The sequence below is a fragment of the Mustela lutreola genome, chromosome 1, assembly GCF_030435805.1.
Source record: "Mustela lutreola isolate mMusLut2 chromosome 1, mMusLut2.pri, whole genome shotgun sequence".
Lineage (NCBI taxonomy): Eukaryota > Metazoa > Chordata > Mammalia > Carnivora > Mustelidae > Mustela > Mustela lutreola.
In genome coordinates, this window is record NC_081290.1 from 233,132,044 (window position 1) to 233,148,293 (window position 16,250).

Sequence of the window (16,250 nt, forward strand, 5' to 3'; positions counted from 1 at the left end):
TGTGGTTGTGTTTATAAAAATTTACCTGTTAGCGGGGTGCCTGGGTGGCTCAGTTGGTTAAGCATCTGACTCTTGCTTTCAACTCATGTCCTGATCTCAGGGTTGTCAGATTGAGCCCTGCATCCGGCTCTGTGCTGGGTGTAGAGCCTGTTTAAGATTCTCCTGCTCCTTCCGCCCTTCCACCCCACTCACACATGCTTTCTCTAAGAAAAAATTAAAAAATACTTGTTAGAAAAGCTTAGCTATTGATGAAATGATGCCCTGCCTTAGAAATACCATTGTGGGGTTGGTAGAATAACAATGGAGGTAAAGATAAAGTAATATTGGAGAACTGTCAAAATGTTTAATGTGGATTCATTACATCATTTTACTTTTGCCTGGGTGCAAATCTCTACAATAAAAGGTTTAAAAAAAAAAAACCCTTAGAAAACATAAGAAATGAACATTTATGGGGCACCTGAGTGGCTCAGTCGTTAAACATCTGCCTTCGCTCCGGTCATGATCCCAGCGTCCTGGGATCAAGCCCCGCATCAGGCTCCCTGCTTAGGAGGAGGCCTGCTTCTCTCTCTTCTCCCATTCCCTCTGCTTGTGTTCCCTCTCTCACAGAGTCTGTCAAATAAATAAATAAAATCTAAAAAAAAAATTTTTTTTTAAAGCAGAAATCAATACATCATAATACAGAACTCCGGTAAAACTGGTAAGTTGAAGAGCTGGTTCTTTGAAATACAACAAAAAATCTGGAGTAATTTCCTGTTAATAAAAAGTAGCAACTGGGTCAAAGAGTAAAACATCTGAAAAACGCAGCTATCCTGGAGGCCTCCGCTTGGCTAATCTAACATTTAATCTCCAAACTTTTCCTGATTTTGATTTTGGCATTACTCCAGCACTCTGCTAAGGAAATACACTTACTTTGGATGTTGTATGTAACTGGAGTCTGTTGAGTTTTGAGAAAATGGATTTTATATGTTTTTTATTAACATATAATGTATTATTTGCCCCAGGGGTACAGGTTTGTGAATCACCAGGTTTACTCACTTCACAGCACTCACCATAGCACATACCCTCCCCAAAAGTCAAGATTTCATTTCTTTTGATGGCTGCATAGTATTCCATTGTGTATGTGTGTGTATATATATATATATACACACCATGTCTTCTTTATCCATTCATCTGTTGATGGACACCTAGGTTGTCCTAGTTTAGCTATTATGGACATTGCTGCTATAAACATTCGGGTGCATATGCCCCTTTGGATCACTATGTGATTGCTGGGTCATAGGGTAGCTCTGTTTTCAACTTTTTGAGGGAACTCCATGCTGTCTTCCAGAGTGGTTGCACCAGCTTGCATTCTCACCATCAGTGTGATTTCTGTTTTGATTTCTCCACATCCTTGCCAGCATCTGTCATTTCCTGACTTGTTAATTTTAGCCATTCTGACTGGTGTAAGGCGGTATCTCATTGCCGTTTTGATTTGTATTTCCCTGATGCCAAATGATGTGGAGCACTTTTAAATGTGTCCGTTGGCCATCTGGATGTCTTCTTTGCAGAAATGTCTCTTTATGTCCTCTGCCCATTTCTTGATTAGATTATTTGTTATTTGGGTGTTGAGTTTGATAAGTTCTTTATAGAATTTGGATTCTAGCCCTTTATCTGATATGTTATTTGCAAATATCTTCTCCCATTCTGTCAGCTGTCCTTTTTTTATATTTCTGAGAAACTTAAATTTTTTTTATTTCAATGGAATTTTGAAATATAAGAGCTTCTTTATCATTAACTTTGAACTGTAACTCTCTGATGTAACACAGCTATGATAAACATTTGACTTATACATATATGTATATGTATATGCATACATATATATATGAAATACTTATCATAAAAGGAAATACTGCCCATATGCACAATTCTTAGCACTTCTAAAGTGCTTTCTATAGCACACTCTCTTTCTATAAAACCTCTCATAAGGTAACCACAACCACAGCAATACTCTGTGACTCAGGTTCACAGTAATGGAGAGAGATTCCCAGGAGTTACCCTTGTCCTTGGGAGTCTAAATTATAGCCTCAGATCCACCCTGCTTTATCTCCAAATTCCTCCATGTCCCAGTGTCTATGGCCTAATCCTAACTGGAATTTGCTCACACCTTCAGCTTAACAGAAAAAAAAAAAAATCCAAATAGTACACATCAGACTTATTTGCTCCCTCTGGAAAACAACTGTGTTTAGCAGCAAATATTTACGATCATCATCCACTTTACACAATGGAAAATGAAATTAAAAGTGAAGTATGGGGCGCCTGGGTGGCTCAGTGGGTTAAGCCGCTGCCTTCGGCTCAGGTCATGATCTCAGGGTCCTGGGATCGAGTCCCACATCGGGCTCTCTGCTCAGCAGGGGCCTGCTTCCCTCTCTCTCTCTCTGCCTGCCTCTCCATCTACTTGTGATTTCTCTCTGTCAAATAAATAAATAAAATTAAAAAAAAAAAAAAAAGTGAAGTATGACTCAAGTTTAAAAAAAAAACAACTGCCAGGATGGAAGAGCCAAGCTTTGAATCCCAAGTACATTCCTAAGGGCAATGAGACTTTTCCCATATCCCCCACTGGAAAGCCAAACATAAATATATACTTATACATGTATTTATATAAATATAAGCAGTCAGGGGCACCTGGGTGGCTTGGTTGATAAGTGTCTGCCTTCAGCTCAGGTCATGATCCCAGGGTTCTGGAACTGAGCCCTGCACTGGGCTCCCTGCTCAGTGGGGAGTCTGCTTCTCCTTCTCCCTCGGATCCTCACCCTCTTTGACCTCTCTCTCTCAAATAAGTGGATAAAATCTTAAAAAAAATATAAGCAGCCAGGATTAACTAATAATCTCAACTCCCTCACCAATTTGCCCTAACTTTGATTGTTCTTTCTTTAACCCATGGCCCATCTCCCTTCAGACTGTAAATCAACCAAGGCCACTGTAAAGATCCTTGGAATAAGGCTCAAAAAAACACAAAGGGAAAGCCAATAGCAGGAATGATATAAACATTTTATTTTTTTTAAGAAAGTAGCTTCAGAAAAAGAGGAAAATAATCTAGATCATTTATTTATATATATATATACTTTTTAATAAAAACCTTTACATAATCTTCATGCATAAAGACCCAGAGGTGGCCATGTTGTTTATGACAGCTCTGAATTCCAGCTGTCGCGGGCCTTTACCTGGGACTCCCCATAGCTGACAGCAGTGTAGCAAAGGCCCTCCTCTTGCCTGTAATGCCCAGCTCCCTGCCTGCCTCAGTACGGTTTTATGTTCTGGAACTATAGATGAGGGGAAGGAAATGCTTTGGGCTAGAATAGGAAGGACAGGGAGGACTACCCAACCTGCCATATTTTATTCAAACTCTTCAGGCAAATTAGACAGGAAGCCTAGCAAGATGACTGAAAACCAGGGACCAAATTGAGTTCTGGAGTTTCCCAGAGACATGGTGTCTGTGACCAAGAGTTCCTGCACATGGTAGTAGCACAAGTCTGATGTCCATGGAACATTCAAGACAGGAACAAACAAGCCTTAAAGATCCATCCCTCCATGGCAGGCACTCACTTCTACCCTAAATGAGTCAGAAAGACTCTGTTCTGTTTCCTAACTCAGTTCAACCCTCTTTTGACTCTAAAACAGTGTTAACTCATCAGCCCACTTAAGAGACAAATTTTCCTTCCTTCTGTGGATAGTTTATCTGTTAAGGAAGGACAATCTTTGATCAACATTTGTCCTATTACAAAAGGGCTAAGGTAAGAGTAGGGTAGCAGGATGGCATGGTGGGTCACAAGATCCAGAACAACTCAGAGTGGAAAGGATTCCCTGGTTCTCTGGGGGCAATTCTGCAAAACGTATTTTATTGACCATTTTTTTTAAAAGGGGGGAGGATGCTCTTAAAGATGGTAAAAAAGAGACTTGGTTCCTTTTTTGGGTTCTAAAAGCCCTTATGCTTTGTTCAGTATTAACAAAAGCTCTGAACAAATGGTGGATGCTGCTTGGGGCAGCAGGAAAAGAGGATGGATTCCATAGCCAAACAAGAGAATGGCTAATAGTGCCAATCAACTCAATGCAGGGGATCGCTGTGTGGTGAGTGTGAATAAGCATGTGAGTGTGGTGGGAGGAACCTGGGGTTCACTGGCTCCCAACAGTCAATTCTCGCAGGTAGGACTGTGTGAGGCTGCGCAGTTCCTCCAAGGCATAGTCCTCAGGCATGGGGAGCTGGCCAACGTGGGGAGCCAAGAGGCCCAAAGGGACTCGCTGAGGGTCTGGTGTCGAGTCGGAGGTTGTTTCAGGTGCGCGCTGAAGGCTCCATACCACCCGCAGCAGGTTGGCTGCACGTTTGGCCATGTCTGGAGAGAAAAAATGAAGTGAGCATCAAGGACAAGGGCTGGTAAGGGTGTGCATCGGGGCAGAGGTATAGCAATCATGAAGACAGGAAGCAAACAGGCAGGAAGCAGGCAGAGCGTGGAGGCTTACCAGACTGGGCCAGGAGATCCTTGGCATTGTAACACTGAATCTGCTGTATGCGATTGCACAGAGAGATCACTTTGGCGTGTAATTGCTCAAGTTCGTAAACTGAGCAATCCACCTACAAAGAAGCAGAGAAACCAGTTAAATCAAGAAGAGCTCCCATCACCCGAATTCCATCCACAGACTGACTATGCAAAACTCTGAAACAACAGAAAAAACCCAGGAGGCTGCGTGGCAGTGTCATGTCACCACTATCCAGCCTGATCACTGAGAACAAAACACAACCTCAGCAATTATTCACAAGAGGAAGTAACAGGGTATACCAAAGCCTTGAACTGGTTAAGTCTTGAAATCAGCATTAATAAACCACGTAACTAGCAAGCCTTAATATGGTCTCAAAAATCTAGATAAATCTGGACTCAGAGAGATTATATTGGTTAAGAGTAGAGAGCAACACAGAAGTGGAGCCCAAACTAGCCTGGAATTTAGGTATCCTAACTCCACATTCACAACCCTTCCTAAAATAATGCAGGTCCTATTCTCACTGTATGTCCTCTCTTTTGTGTTGCTATCTACTCCCATAGCCCCAATTATTATTATTATTTTAAATTAATTTATTTGAGAGAGGAAGAAAGAGAGTGCATGTGCAAACAGGGGGAGGGATAGGAAGAGTGAAAGGCAGAGAACCCCAAGCAGACTTCGTGCTGAGTGTGGACCCCAACTTGAGACTTGATCCCATGACCCCGAGATCACAGCCTGAGCTGAAACCAAGAGTTGGATGCTTAACCTACTGAGCCACTCAGGTGCCCCACCTATGGTTCCAATTATGATCAATATGCTGATGATTCCTAAATCTTTAGCCTAATATTCCAATATTCCATTCTCCTTTCCAGAGCCATTACCCTAGCACAGGATACCATTACTTCTTAATTGAAAAAATCTTAAGAGCTTGATCATGATCTTCAGTGTCATTCCTATTACACCCTTTTCCCTACCATATGATAGCCACAGTGATGTTTCTAAAAATCAAGTCTGTATTTTTTAAAATTTCTAAAAGTTTATTTATTTATTAAAGTAATCTCTACCCCCACCATGGGCTTGAACTCACAATCCCAAGATCAACAGTCACATGCTCTTCTGAGTTGGCCAGAAGCCTGTATCTTTATTCTTTACTTACATTCTGAATACTTTCCAGCAGCATCTTATTCCTGCTTGTCTCACATATGACTCTTGGTTGGCTCCCCCTCTCTCAAACTCTTCAAGTAAACCACCCTACTTGCTAAGTATCCTATCACCTCCTCCTTCTCTAAATGCTCATCCAACCCTTCCACAAAGCACTTTTCTCACTGAATCTACTTTAGGGAGGGCTTTGCAGAATCTACCAGTTAGTGCCTCTACAAGTATTTTTTTAAAAGGATTGACTGATTGATTGATATGACGGGGGGGTGGTGGTGGTGGTGGTGATGTGCACAAGCAAAGGTAGCAGGAGAGGGACAATCAGGCTTCCCACTAAGCAGGGAGCCTGATCTGGGGCTCAACTCAGGACCCTGGGATCATGAACTGAGCCAAAGACAGATGCTCAACTGACTGAGCCACCCAGGTGCCCCAGCCTCTTGCAAGTATTTTTTTTTTTGTCCACAAGAAATCAGCCTTTAACTGGACCTTTAAGGGTGGTAAATACGATGAGGTCTTTGTTCTCAGGAAACTCATGAAAAATAAAGAGATGATCGGGTAGAGATAAACCTTGAAGAATCACAAGCTGTGCAAATCATTTAAGCAAGGTGATATGGCAGAAAAACTGGAAGGCTATTTCAGATTGGGGGATCGGGAAAGTCTTTTCTGAAGAAAGTCATATCTTTGACCAAGGCTAGAGGGACAAGCTTTCTAGGCAAAGAGAACAGCTAAAACTGCAAGATGGGAATGCAAAGAAAGTTTGGTGGCTAAAACGCAGAGTTCAAAGAGGAGAAGAGAAGAAGATAAAACTGGAGAGGTTTTATACACCACAGGATCATAACTGGAGGTCCTCAGAATTCATAGTCTATGAACTTGGACTGGGAAAAATAATATTTATTTTTACTGACTTTTTACTATACATTAGCATTTAATTATTAATGCAGATTTTAAGAAATAACAGAGACTTTGTGATCAATAGACATCACAGCTATTTTCATATTACATTACAATTGTTAGTGATTTTTAAATACAGTACTTCACCAAAGTTAGAGTAGTTAGGGGATTCACTGCTGGGCTTGTTAAATTTAAGATGTTAAACCACTTATTCCTGTAAGTTCTTAATAGTTTGACAATGTATTTTAACATAGCTGGTTTCTTTTGTAATCCCATGAATTTAAATTAAAGCACATTAGACAGCCATCCATGGGCTTCACCAGACTGTCAAGGAGGTCCACAGCAAAAAAGGTAAGAATTACTGATGCAGATTTATAAGAGTTGCTAAGGAGCACTTTATCCTAAGTGAAATGAGAGGCTACTGGAAGGTTATAGATGAGAGTCAGATAATATGACTTGGGTATCAGAAAGATCACTCTGGCTGCTGCATGGAAATAAACTGTAAAGGAACAAGTGCAGAAGCAGGGAGACCAATTAGGTGTCTACTACAGCAGTCCAGGTGAGAGATTCTGTGACTTTACTACACCCACACGACTCCCCTTCTCCACTCTACCCTCCAATACTACCTTATTAAAAGTTCCCTGGAGGGGTGCCTGGGTGGCTTAGTTGGTTGGGTGGCTGACTCCTGATTTCCTTTCAGGTCATGATCTCAGGGTTGTGGGACTGAGCCCCATGTCAGCAAGGAGTCTGCTGGAGATTCTCTCTCCTCTGCACCTCCCTCACTCATTCACTCAATAAATAAATAAGCAAATAAATAAATAAAATCTTTAAAAAAACCTAAACTGTTTTTTCAAGTATACTTTAAAAATTTGACAACTCTGTCAGATATCTATGGTAATCTGTGTTCCTCCCCTCCGTTTCAGAAGAAACAAAGAGAGGTTAACTTATTTGCTTATAAACTAAGCAAATAAAGGCTACGAGGTTATAAAATAACCTTGTTTTATACCAAATAAAGGTTATACCACATAAAGGTTATTTGTTTAAGGTCATATCACAGCTAGTGAGTGAGGGAACCATGAACTGAACCTAACCATTTGGCTTCAGAACTTGATTCTTACTCTTTATACTCTATTGCCTTTAATCTTAAAGTAGATCTCCCCAAAAGGAGCTCATGATAACTTGGAGACAGATGTGGATAAGTAACTATAATAGAGTTGGTAAACAAGTGTACCAAGTGCTTTGGCAGTGAAAAAAGAAAATGCAATTAACATTTCTTATGGGAAAAGGAGAACAAAATAGAGCTTATAGCAATTTGATCTTAAAGGATGAGTGTGTGTGTTAGGAGTGATGAGTAATTTAGTGTGATGAGAGCAGAGCAGGCTGGCAACTGGAATGTGGGGTAACACTAGGAAGAAGGCATGAGTGACAGGTAAAAGCCTCTACATGGGCTTGAAATCTTTGGTTAAGAGTCTGGTCTTTGGGTGTTGGGCCTCTGCCTTCGGCTTGGGTCATGATCCCAGGGTCCTGGGATCGAGCCCCGTATCAGGCTCTCTGCTCGGCAGGGAGCCTGCTTCTTTCTCTCTCTCTGCCTACTTGTGATTTCTCTGTTCTCTGTCAAATAAATAAATAAAAGAGCTTTAAAAAAAAAAGAGAAAGTCTGGTCTTTGTGCTATAAGCAACAGAGGCCAATCTTATGACTACTGAAACAGACACTAATACATTTTGATAAAGACTTTAAAAAACTCTAATACTTGCAATTTTAAAAACATAAATGACGTGAGACAATAACTACCCTCACCAAATCTTTGACCTTACTACCTCTCTCATCCCTGAGCTTTTCACTCAAAGGAGGACTGCACAAGGGGAGCAGACTATAGGTGGACAAACCTCAGGAACGTCTACTGTACATACTATTTGGTAATAAGCACAAAACAAAGAAGATTTTTTACGTTTTGATACAGTGTCATAGTGGCTACAGCAAATCAGCCCCATCAAAATATCCCGCCCGCACTGACAGTTCCATCTTTGCTAATGAAGTTGCTCAGACATTCTGAGGTCCCTGTACCTTTAAGGGCCAGGGAAAAGGAAAACCAAGCAATAGTTTAAGGAATTCAGGTACCTGCTGTATCTGGTGAAGCATCTCAATGATCTGAATATAGTCCAAGTAAACAAGCCCAGATGTTTCCCAGTCCTGGATTAGGCTGCTGCGCTCTGGAGGTGCCAGGTCTTCCAAGAACCCCTTCAGGTAGTCATAGTTCTCATTAATGATGGCATCTGAAGAAACAAAATATTAAGCACTCTGTCTACACAAATATATGGTTCTCAAAAGTACCATGGAGGACATGGCAGAAATCCAAGAGAGGAAGGAAGGGGAAATACATATACATAAGTATGTATAATGAATATTTCACCTTCATGACTTATTTCATAACTGTAAGTTTGTACCTTTTGACTCCCTTCACTCATTTTGCCAACCTCTACCCCACACCTCTGGCAACCACCCATCTGTTCTCTGTATCTCTGAGCCATTTCTAATTTTTTAAAGATCCCACATACAAGTGAGGTCATACGTATTTGTCTTTCTCTGAGTTATTCCACTTAGCATAATGCTGTCATCCATATTGTTGCAAATGGTTAAGATTTCATTCTTCTCTATCGTTGAATAATATTTCGTTGTACATGTATACTATGCATACACACAGAGAACATTGCCTTTATCCATTCACCACTGATTTTGTTTCCCTATCTTTGCTATTTAAATAAAGTTGCAGTGAACATGAAGGTGCATATTTCTTTTCGAGTTGTGTTGTTTTCTTTGGATAATTACCCAGAAATGGAATAGATTGTATTCCTTTGGCTAGAATCTATGGGTAATTCTAGTTTTAGTTTTTTGAAGAATCTCCATATTATTTCCATAGTGGCTGTACCATTTATATGCCCACCAACAGTGCATAAGGCTTCCCTTTTCTCCACATCCTCACCAACCTTATTTCTTATCTTTATGACAATAGCAATTCTAACAGAGATGATGTGACATTTCTAGTGCCTTTGTTTTGCATTTCTGATTAGTGGTGCAGAGCATCATTTCATTGTAACCAATGGCCATCTCCTTATGTCTTCTTTAGAAAAATGTCCACTCAGATTCCCTGCCTAATTTTTTTTTTTAAAGATTTTATTTATTTATTTGACAGACAGAGATCACAAGTACACAGAGAGGCAGGCAGAGAAAGAGGAGGAAGCAGGCTCCCTGCTGAGCAGAGGCTCAGTCCCAGGACCCCGGGATCATGACCTGAGCCGAAGGCAGAGGCTTTAACCCACTGAGCCACCCAGGCACCCCCCTGCCTAATTTTTTAAACAGATTTTTTTTTTTTTTTGCTATTTTTATGAGTTCTTTAAGTATTTTGGATGTTCCCTATAACATCCAAAATTTTGACAGGAATTACATTGAATCTGCAGATTGTTTTAGGTAGTAAGGACATTTTAACATTAATTCTTCTAATCCAAAATGTCAGATAAATGATTTACAAACATCTTCTGCCATTTCTAGGTGCCTTTTCATTTTGTTGATGGTTTCTTTTGGAGCTGTGCAGAAATCTTGTTAATTTGATGTAGTCCCATTTGTTTATTTCTTCTTTTGTTGCCCCTGATTTTGGTGTCCCATGCAAAAAAAAAAAAGTCATCACCAAGATGGATTTCAAGGAACTTACTGCCTATGACTATGTTTTCTTCTAGTTTTATGCTTTCCGGTCTTATAGTTTAAGCCTTTTTAAAAAGATTTTATTTATTTGACAGAGAGAGACAGTAGGAGTGGCAGGCGGCAGGTGAGAAAGAATCAGGCTCGATCTCAGAACCCCAGGATCATAACCTGAGCCAAAGGCAGACGATTAACTGACTGAACCACCCAAGTATGTGGCAGTTTAAGCCTTTAGCCATTTTGAATTAATTTTTGTACACGGAATTCAATAGTGGTCCAGTTTAATTCTTTTGCATGTGCTGTCCACCCTTCCCAAAACCACTTACTGAAGAGACTGTATACTCTTGGTCCCTCTGTCATAAAATTAATTGACCACATATGTGTGGGTTTATTTCTGGGCTCTCTATTCTGTTCCAAAGATTTAGATGTCTGTTTTCAGGCCTATACCATACTGTTTTACTATAGCTTTGTAATTGAGTTTGAAATCAGAGAGTTTAATGTTTCCAGCTTTGTTGTTCTTTCTCAAGATCACTTTGGCTATGGAAGGTCTTTTGTGGTTCCACACAAATTTTAGAGTCGTTTGTTTTATCTCTGAAAAATGCTGTTGGTATTTTGACAGGAATGACACTGAATGTGTAGATTGTTTTAGGTATAGTAAGGACATTTTAACATTAATTCTTCCAATCCACAAGCATGGAATTTCTTCCCATTTCTTCCGATCTTTAATTTCTTCGATCAATGTCATAGTTTTCAGGATATAGGTCTCTGACCTCGTTGGTTAAATTTATTCCTAGGTACTTTATTCTTTTTTTTTTTTTTTTAATTTATTTGTCAGAGAGAGAGCGAGCGAGAGCAAGCATAGGCAGACAGAGTGGAAGGCAGAGTCAGAGGGAGAAGCAGGCTCCCTGCGGAGCAAGGAGTCCGATGTGGGACTCGATCCCAGGACGCTGGGATTATGACCTGAGCTGAAGGCAGTTGCTTAACCAACTGAGCCACCCAGGCGTCCCTACTTTATTCTTTTTGATGCAACTGAAAATGGTACTGTTTAATTAATTCCTCTTTCTGATCATTCATATTAGTGTACAGAAATGCAACAGATTTCTAAATATTGATTTTGTATCCTACAATTTACTGAATTCATTTATTCTAACAGTTTTTTGGTAGAGTCTTCAGGGTTTTCTGCATATACTACCATGTCATTGGCAAATAGCGACAGTTTTCTTTCTTTCCAGTTTGGATGCTTCCTACTTCTTTTTCTTCCCTAACTGTTCTGGTTAGGATTTCCAACACTATGTTGAATAAAAGTGGTGAAAATGGGAACCCTTCCTTGCCCTCTTCCTGATATTAGAGGAAAAACTGAAAGCTTGTCACCACTGAGTATGTTAGTTATAGGCGTGTCATATACAGCCTTTATTATTGAGGTATGTTCCTCATATACCAACTAGTTTTATCATAAATGGATGTTGAATTTACCAAATGCTTTTTCTGCATCTGGTGATACGATTTTTATCCTTCATCTTGTTAATGTGGTGTATCACACCGATCTGTATATGTTAAACCACCCCTGTTATAAATCCCATTTGATCATGGTGTATAATCCTTTTACTGTATTGCTGAATTCAGTTTGCTAATAATTCGCTGAGAATTTTTTTTCTTTCTTTTTTTTTTAGATTTTATTTATTTATTTGACAGAGATCACAAGCAGGCAGAGAGGCAGGCAGAGAGAGAGGAGGAAGCAGGCCCCCCGCTGAGCAGAGAGCCCGATGCAGGGCTCGATCCCAGGACTCTGAGATCATGACCTGAGCCGAAGGCAGCGGCCTAACCCACTGAGCCACCCAGGCGCCCCTCGCTAAGAATTTTTGCATCTATGTTCACCAGGGCATTGGTCTGTACTTTCCTTTTCTTACGGTATCCTTGTCTGTATTTGCTAGGGGTAATGCTGGTCTTAATAAAATGAGTCTGGAAATTTTCTACCCTCTTCTATTTTTTGGAAGAGCTTGAGGAGTACTGGTATTAATTCTTAGAATTCTTGGTAGAATTCACTAGTGAAGCCATCTGGTCCTAGACATTTTTTTTTTTTTTAAAGATTTTATTTATTTATTTGACAGAAATCACAAGTAGACAGAGAGGCAGGCAGAGAGAGAGAGGGAAGCAGACTCCCTGCTGAGCAGAGAGCCCGATGCGGAACTCGATCCCAGGACCTTGAGATCATGACCCGAGCCGAAGGCAGCGGCTCAACCCACTGAGCCACCCAGGCGCCCCTGGTCCTAGACTTTTATTTGTAGGGAGTTTTTTGATTTCTAATTCAATCTGCTTTACTACTAATTGGTTTCCTCAGATTTTCTATTTCTTCATGATTCAGTCTTAGAGGCCATATATTTCTAAGAATTTATCCAATTCTTCTAGGTTGTCCAATCTGTTGGTATATAAGTGTTCATAGTAGTCTCTAATGATCCTTTGTATTTCTGTGGTATCAGTTATAATGTATCTTTTTTAATCTTGGTAAACAAAATTTCCTAAATATACAAAGAGTTTAACATAATTCATGTATATCAAGCATATCCGTATGGTAAAGTAACAACCTGTCATCCCCTGCCCCTCATCCAAGCCAAATTTCTTCTGCACAGAGAACTTCTGCAAAGTGTAATCAGATTCAAGACTGCAAAGTACCATACAGAACATCATCCCTGGCCTGACTGATTATGGGGTTCAGAGGTTGGAAGAATTTGGGGAGATTCCAGGAGACACAGGCCCTAATCTGAAGCACTCACCAGAAGCTAAGTGCTTGATGATGAATTTGTGGCAGCGGTTCCAGTGTCCAGCTTTAAATAAATAGAGGGCCTCCAGGTGCTTGTCAGATTCCATGTGTGCTCGCACTGCTTTGGCCTCATTAATCCATTCAGCAGGCACACAAAGTTTTTGGGTCAGGAAAGTCTCCTTAGCCCAAGACTCAGGGGTTTCCAATAGTTGGCAGTGCCGGGTAAGCAGCTCCCGAACCGCCTTCTCACGTATGCTGTAGGAAGAAAAACAATGCTGAATAAATCCTATCCTCACTGATGGAGAAGGGTGCCTCAGGGCAGAATGACCCCTGAGATAGTCTCTCAAACTGTAGGCCTTAACATTTAGTGGACCACTTCAAAGTACATTTAAAAAAAAAAAAGAAAGAAAGAAAAAAGAAAAAGGCCAGATTAGCATTTACTTGCTTAATGAAATAGAAGTATCAAAGCACGTTATATTTTCACAATGAAAAAATAGTGAGAACTAATACTCGAGGGAATGTTGTCCAGTGCTAAGTAAAGGCTTTCCCTTTCTTTTTTTTTTTTTAAAGATTTTATTTATTTATTTGACAGAGAGAGATCACTAGTAGGCAGAGAGGCAGGCAGAGAGAGAGAGAGAGAGAGGAGGAAGCAGGCTCCCGGCTGAGCAGAGAGCCTGATGCGGAACTCGATCCCAGGACCCTGAGATCATGACCTGAGCCGAAGGCAGCAGCTTAATCCATTGAGCCACCCAGGCGCTCAAGGCTTTCCCTTTCTTATCTTTATTTTCTTCCTGGTAACAGGAGATCAAGGACCAGATAGCAGAATCCTATCTTCCACAGAGTAGTTAGTTCTTCATAGTTCACTTCCAACCTCCTCTCTTCCTTTTCTCCCATATGGTCAGTACAAGTAAATGAAGTACTTTTTAAAGAGAAGGGCTCTTCCAGGTCCCTGTTTGCTTTTTTTCCCCTTCAAAACTGTCAGCTTTCATAATTCATCTTCTCTGCCAATCTTTTTGGTCTCAAGGCCCCTTGAGGAGAGACCTTTTCTTTTCTTTTTAAGAAGATTTTATTTAGGGCCACCTGGGTGGCTCAGTCGTTAAGCGTCTGTCTTTGGCTCGGGTCATGACCCCAGGCTTCTGGGGTCATGTGCAGGAAGCCTGCTTCTCCCTCTCCCACTTCTCCCACTTGTGTTCCCTCTCTCGCTCTGTCAAATAAATAAAACCTTAAAAAAAAAAATTTTATTTATTTGACAAAGAGAGACACAGTGAGAGAGGGAACACATGCAGGAGAGAAGAGGGAGGAAGTTTCCCACTGAGCAGGGAGCCTGATGCGGGGTTTGATCCGAGGATCCCAGGATCATGACCTGAGCCAAAGGTCGACTCTTAAAGACCGGGCCACCCAGGAACCCCTCGAACGTTTCCTTTTCTATCTGGATCAATGGACCAGCCATTTATTTGTTAATTTTTTCTTTTAAAAGATGTTATATATTTCAGACAGAGAGAACGAAAGACAGCTGGGAGGGGAGGGAGGAGGGAATGGGCAGAGGGAGAGAGAGAGAATCTCAAGCAGCATGGCGTGCAATACAGGGTTCAACCCCACTACCCTGAGATCATGACCTGAGCTGAAATCAAGAGATACTCAGGAAACTTAGCCACCCAGGTGCCACAAAGAACCAGATTTATCTGTTTTTTTTAAAAAAAAATTTTATTTATTTATTTATTTGAGAGATCGAGAATGAATGTGCTTGCAAGAGAACACAAGCAGGGAAATTAGCAAAGAGAGAGGGAGGAGCAGGGAGTCTGACATGGGGCTCCATCCCAGGACCCTGGGATCATGACCTGAGCTGAAGACAGAGGTTTAACTGACTGAGCCATCTAGGCGCCCCCTACAAAGGTCCAGATTTAAATATCAAATCAAAACTGGTCTCCTCATTTTAGAATCTTTTCTGAACACCTTTTTCAAGGCTTTCCATGGACCCCCCCCCCCAATCTCAGCTGCTTCATTTCTAAAATTCTTTAATGGGGGTGGATGGCTGGGTCATTAAGAGCATCGACTCTTCATCTCAGGATCCCGAGTTCCAGCCCCATGCTGAAGCGTAGAGTTGACATAAATAAATAAACAAAATAAATTTAAAAATTCATTTAAAAAAACCCTTTATCAGGAAACCCTTTATCAGGAAAGAGGATTTCTACTTTCTAGGAAAGTAGGCTTTCCTAGAGCCTACTCTTAAATCACCAATTATCTTATTTTACCATGTGAAATTCCCCATGAATTTGTTTAAATAAAGGAAAGTATGAAGTAATTTTGCTTCCTCATAAAGGAGAAGAGAAGAAATTCCTTAACGGGAAGGCTGTGCTAGATGCTTTATACTTTTACTCCCTTAAAAAAACAAAAAACCCCAAAAAACCCCACAAACTTTAAAAAAATATTTTATTTATTTATTTATTTATTTAAGAGAGAAAGAGAAATCTGGGAGAGGGGCCAGGGAGGGGAGGGAGAAAGACAGAATCTCAAGCAGACTGTGCTGAGCACAGAGCCCCACATGGGCCTTGATCTTAAAATCCTGTGATCATGACCTGAGCTAAAACCAAGAGTCAGATGCTTAACTTACCAAGACACCCATGAACCCCTTAAACAATTTTGTTATTAATTAATCTCAATGCCCAATGTGGGGCTCAAACTCACAATCCCAAAATCAAGTCACACACTCCACCAACTGAGCCAGTCAGGCACTCCTCCCTCACCTCTTTTAATCCCACAACCACCTTTGACTAGGTAGGGATTAATATTATGATTTTAAAAGATTTTATTTATTTATTTGACAGAGAGAGATCACAAGTAGACGGAGAGAGAGGCAGGCAGAGAGAGAGGAAGGGAAGCAGGCTCCCTGCTGAGCAGAGAGCCCGATATGGGACTCGATCCCAGGACCCTGAGATCGTGACCTGAGCCGAAGGCAGTGGCTTAACCCACTGAGCCACCCAGGCGCCCTAATATTATGATTTTAAAGATAAAAAGGGAGTATCTTTGGGGCGCCTGGGTGGCTCAGTTATCAAGTGGCCACCTTTGGCTCCGGTCATGATTCTAGGATCCTGGGATGGAGCCCTGCTTCAGGCTCCCTGCTCAGCGGGGAGCCTGCTTCTCCCTCACCCACTCCCCCTGCTTGTGTTCCCTCTCTTGCTGTCTGTCAAATAAATACAATCTCAAAAAGAAATTAAAAAAAACACAGATTTTTAAAAAAAAAAG

General features: G+C 40.9%; 1 protein-coding gene across 9 annotated transcripts in view; it reads right to left on the reverse strand.

Annotated features, from left to right (window-relative positions):
* Positions 1 to 3,006: 3,006 nt before the first annotated feature.
* Positions 3,007 to 16,250, reverse strand: part of NUP98 (nucleoporin 98 and 96 precursor) — a 123,198-nt gene continuing 109,954 nt past the window's right edge. For all 9 annotated transcript variants that reach the window (XM_059134124.1, XM_059134149.1, XM_059134116.1 and 6 more), the window contains 4 exons: positions 13,021 to 13,262; positions 8,675 to 8,829; positions 4,495 to 4,606; positions 3,007 to 4,367 (listed from right to left, as the gene is read on the reverse strand). In XM_059134124.1, the coding sequence (XP_058990107.1) occupies positions 4,150 to 4,367; positions 4,495 to 4,606; positions 8,675 to 8,829; positions 13,021 to 13,262 (727 nt within the window). In that variant the 3' untranslated portion in view covers positions 3,007 to 4,149. The remainder of the gene's footprint in view (positions 4,368 to 4,494; positions 4,607 to 8,674; positions 8,830 to 13,020; positions 13,263 to 16,250) is intronic.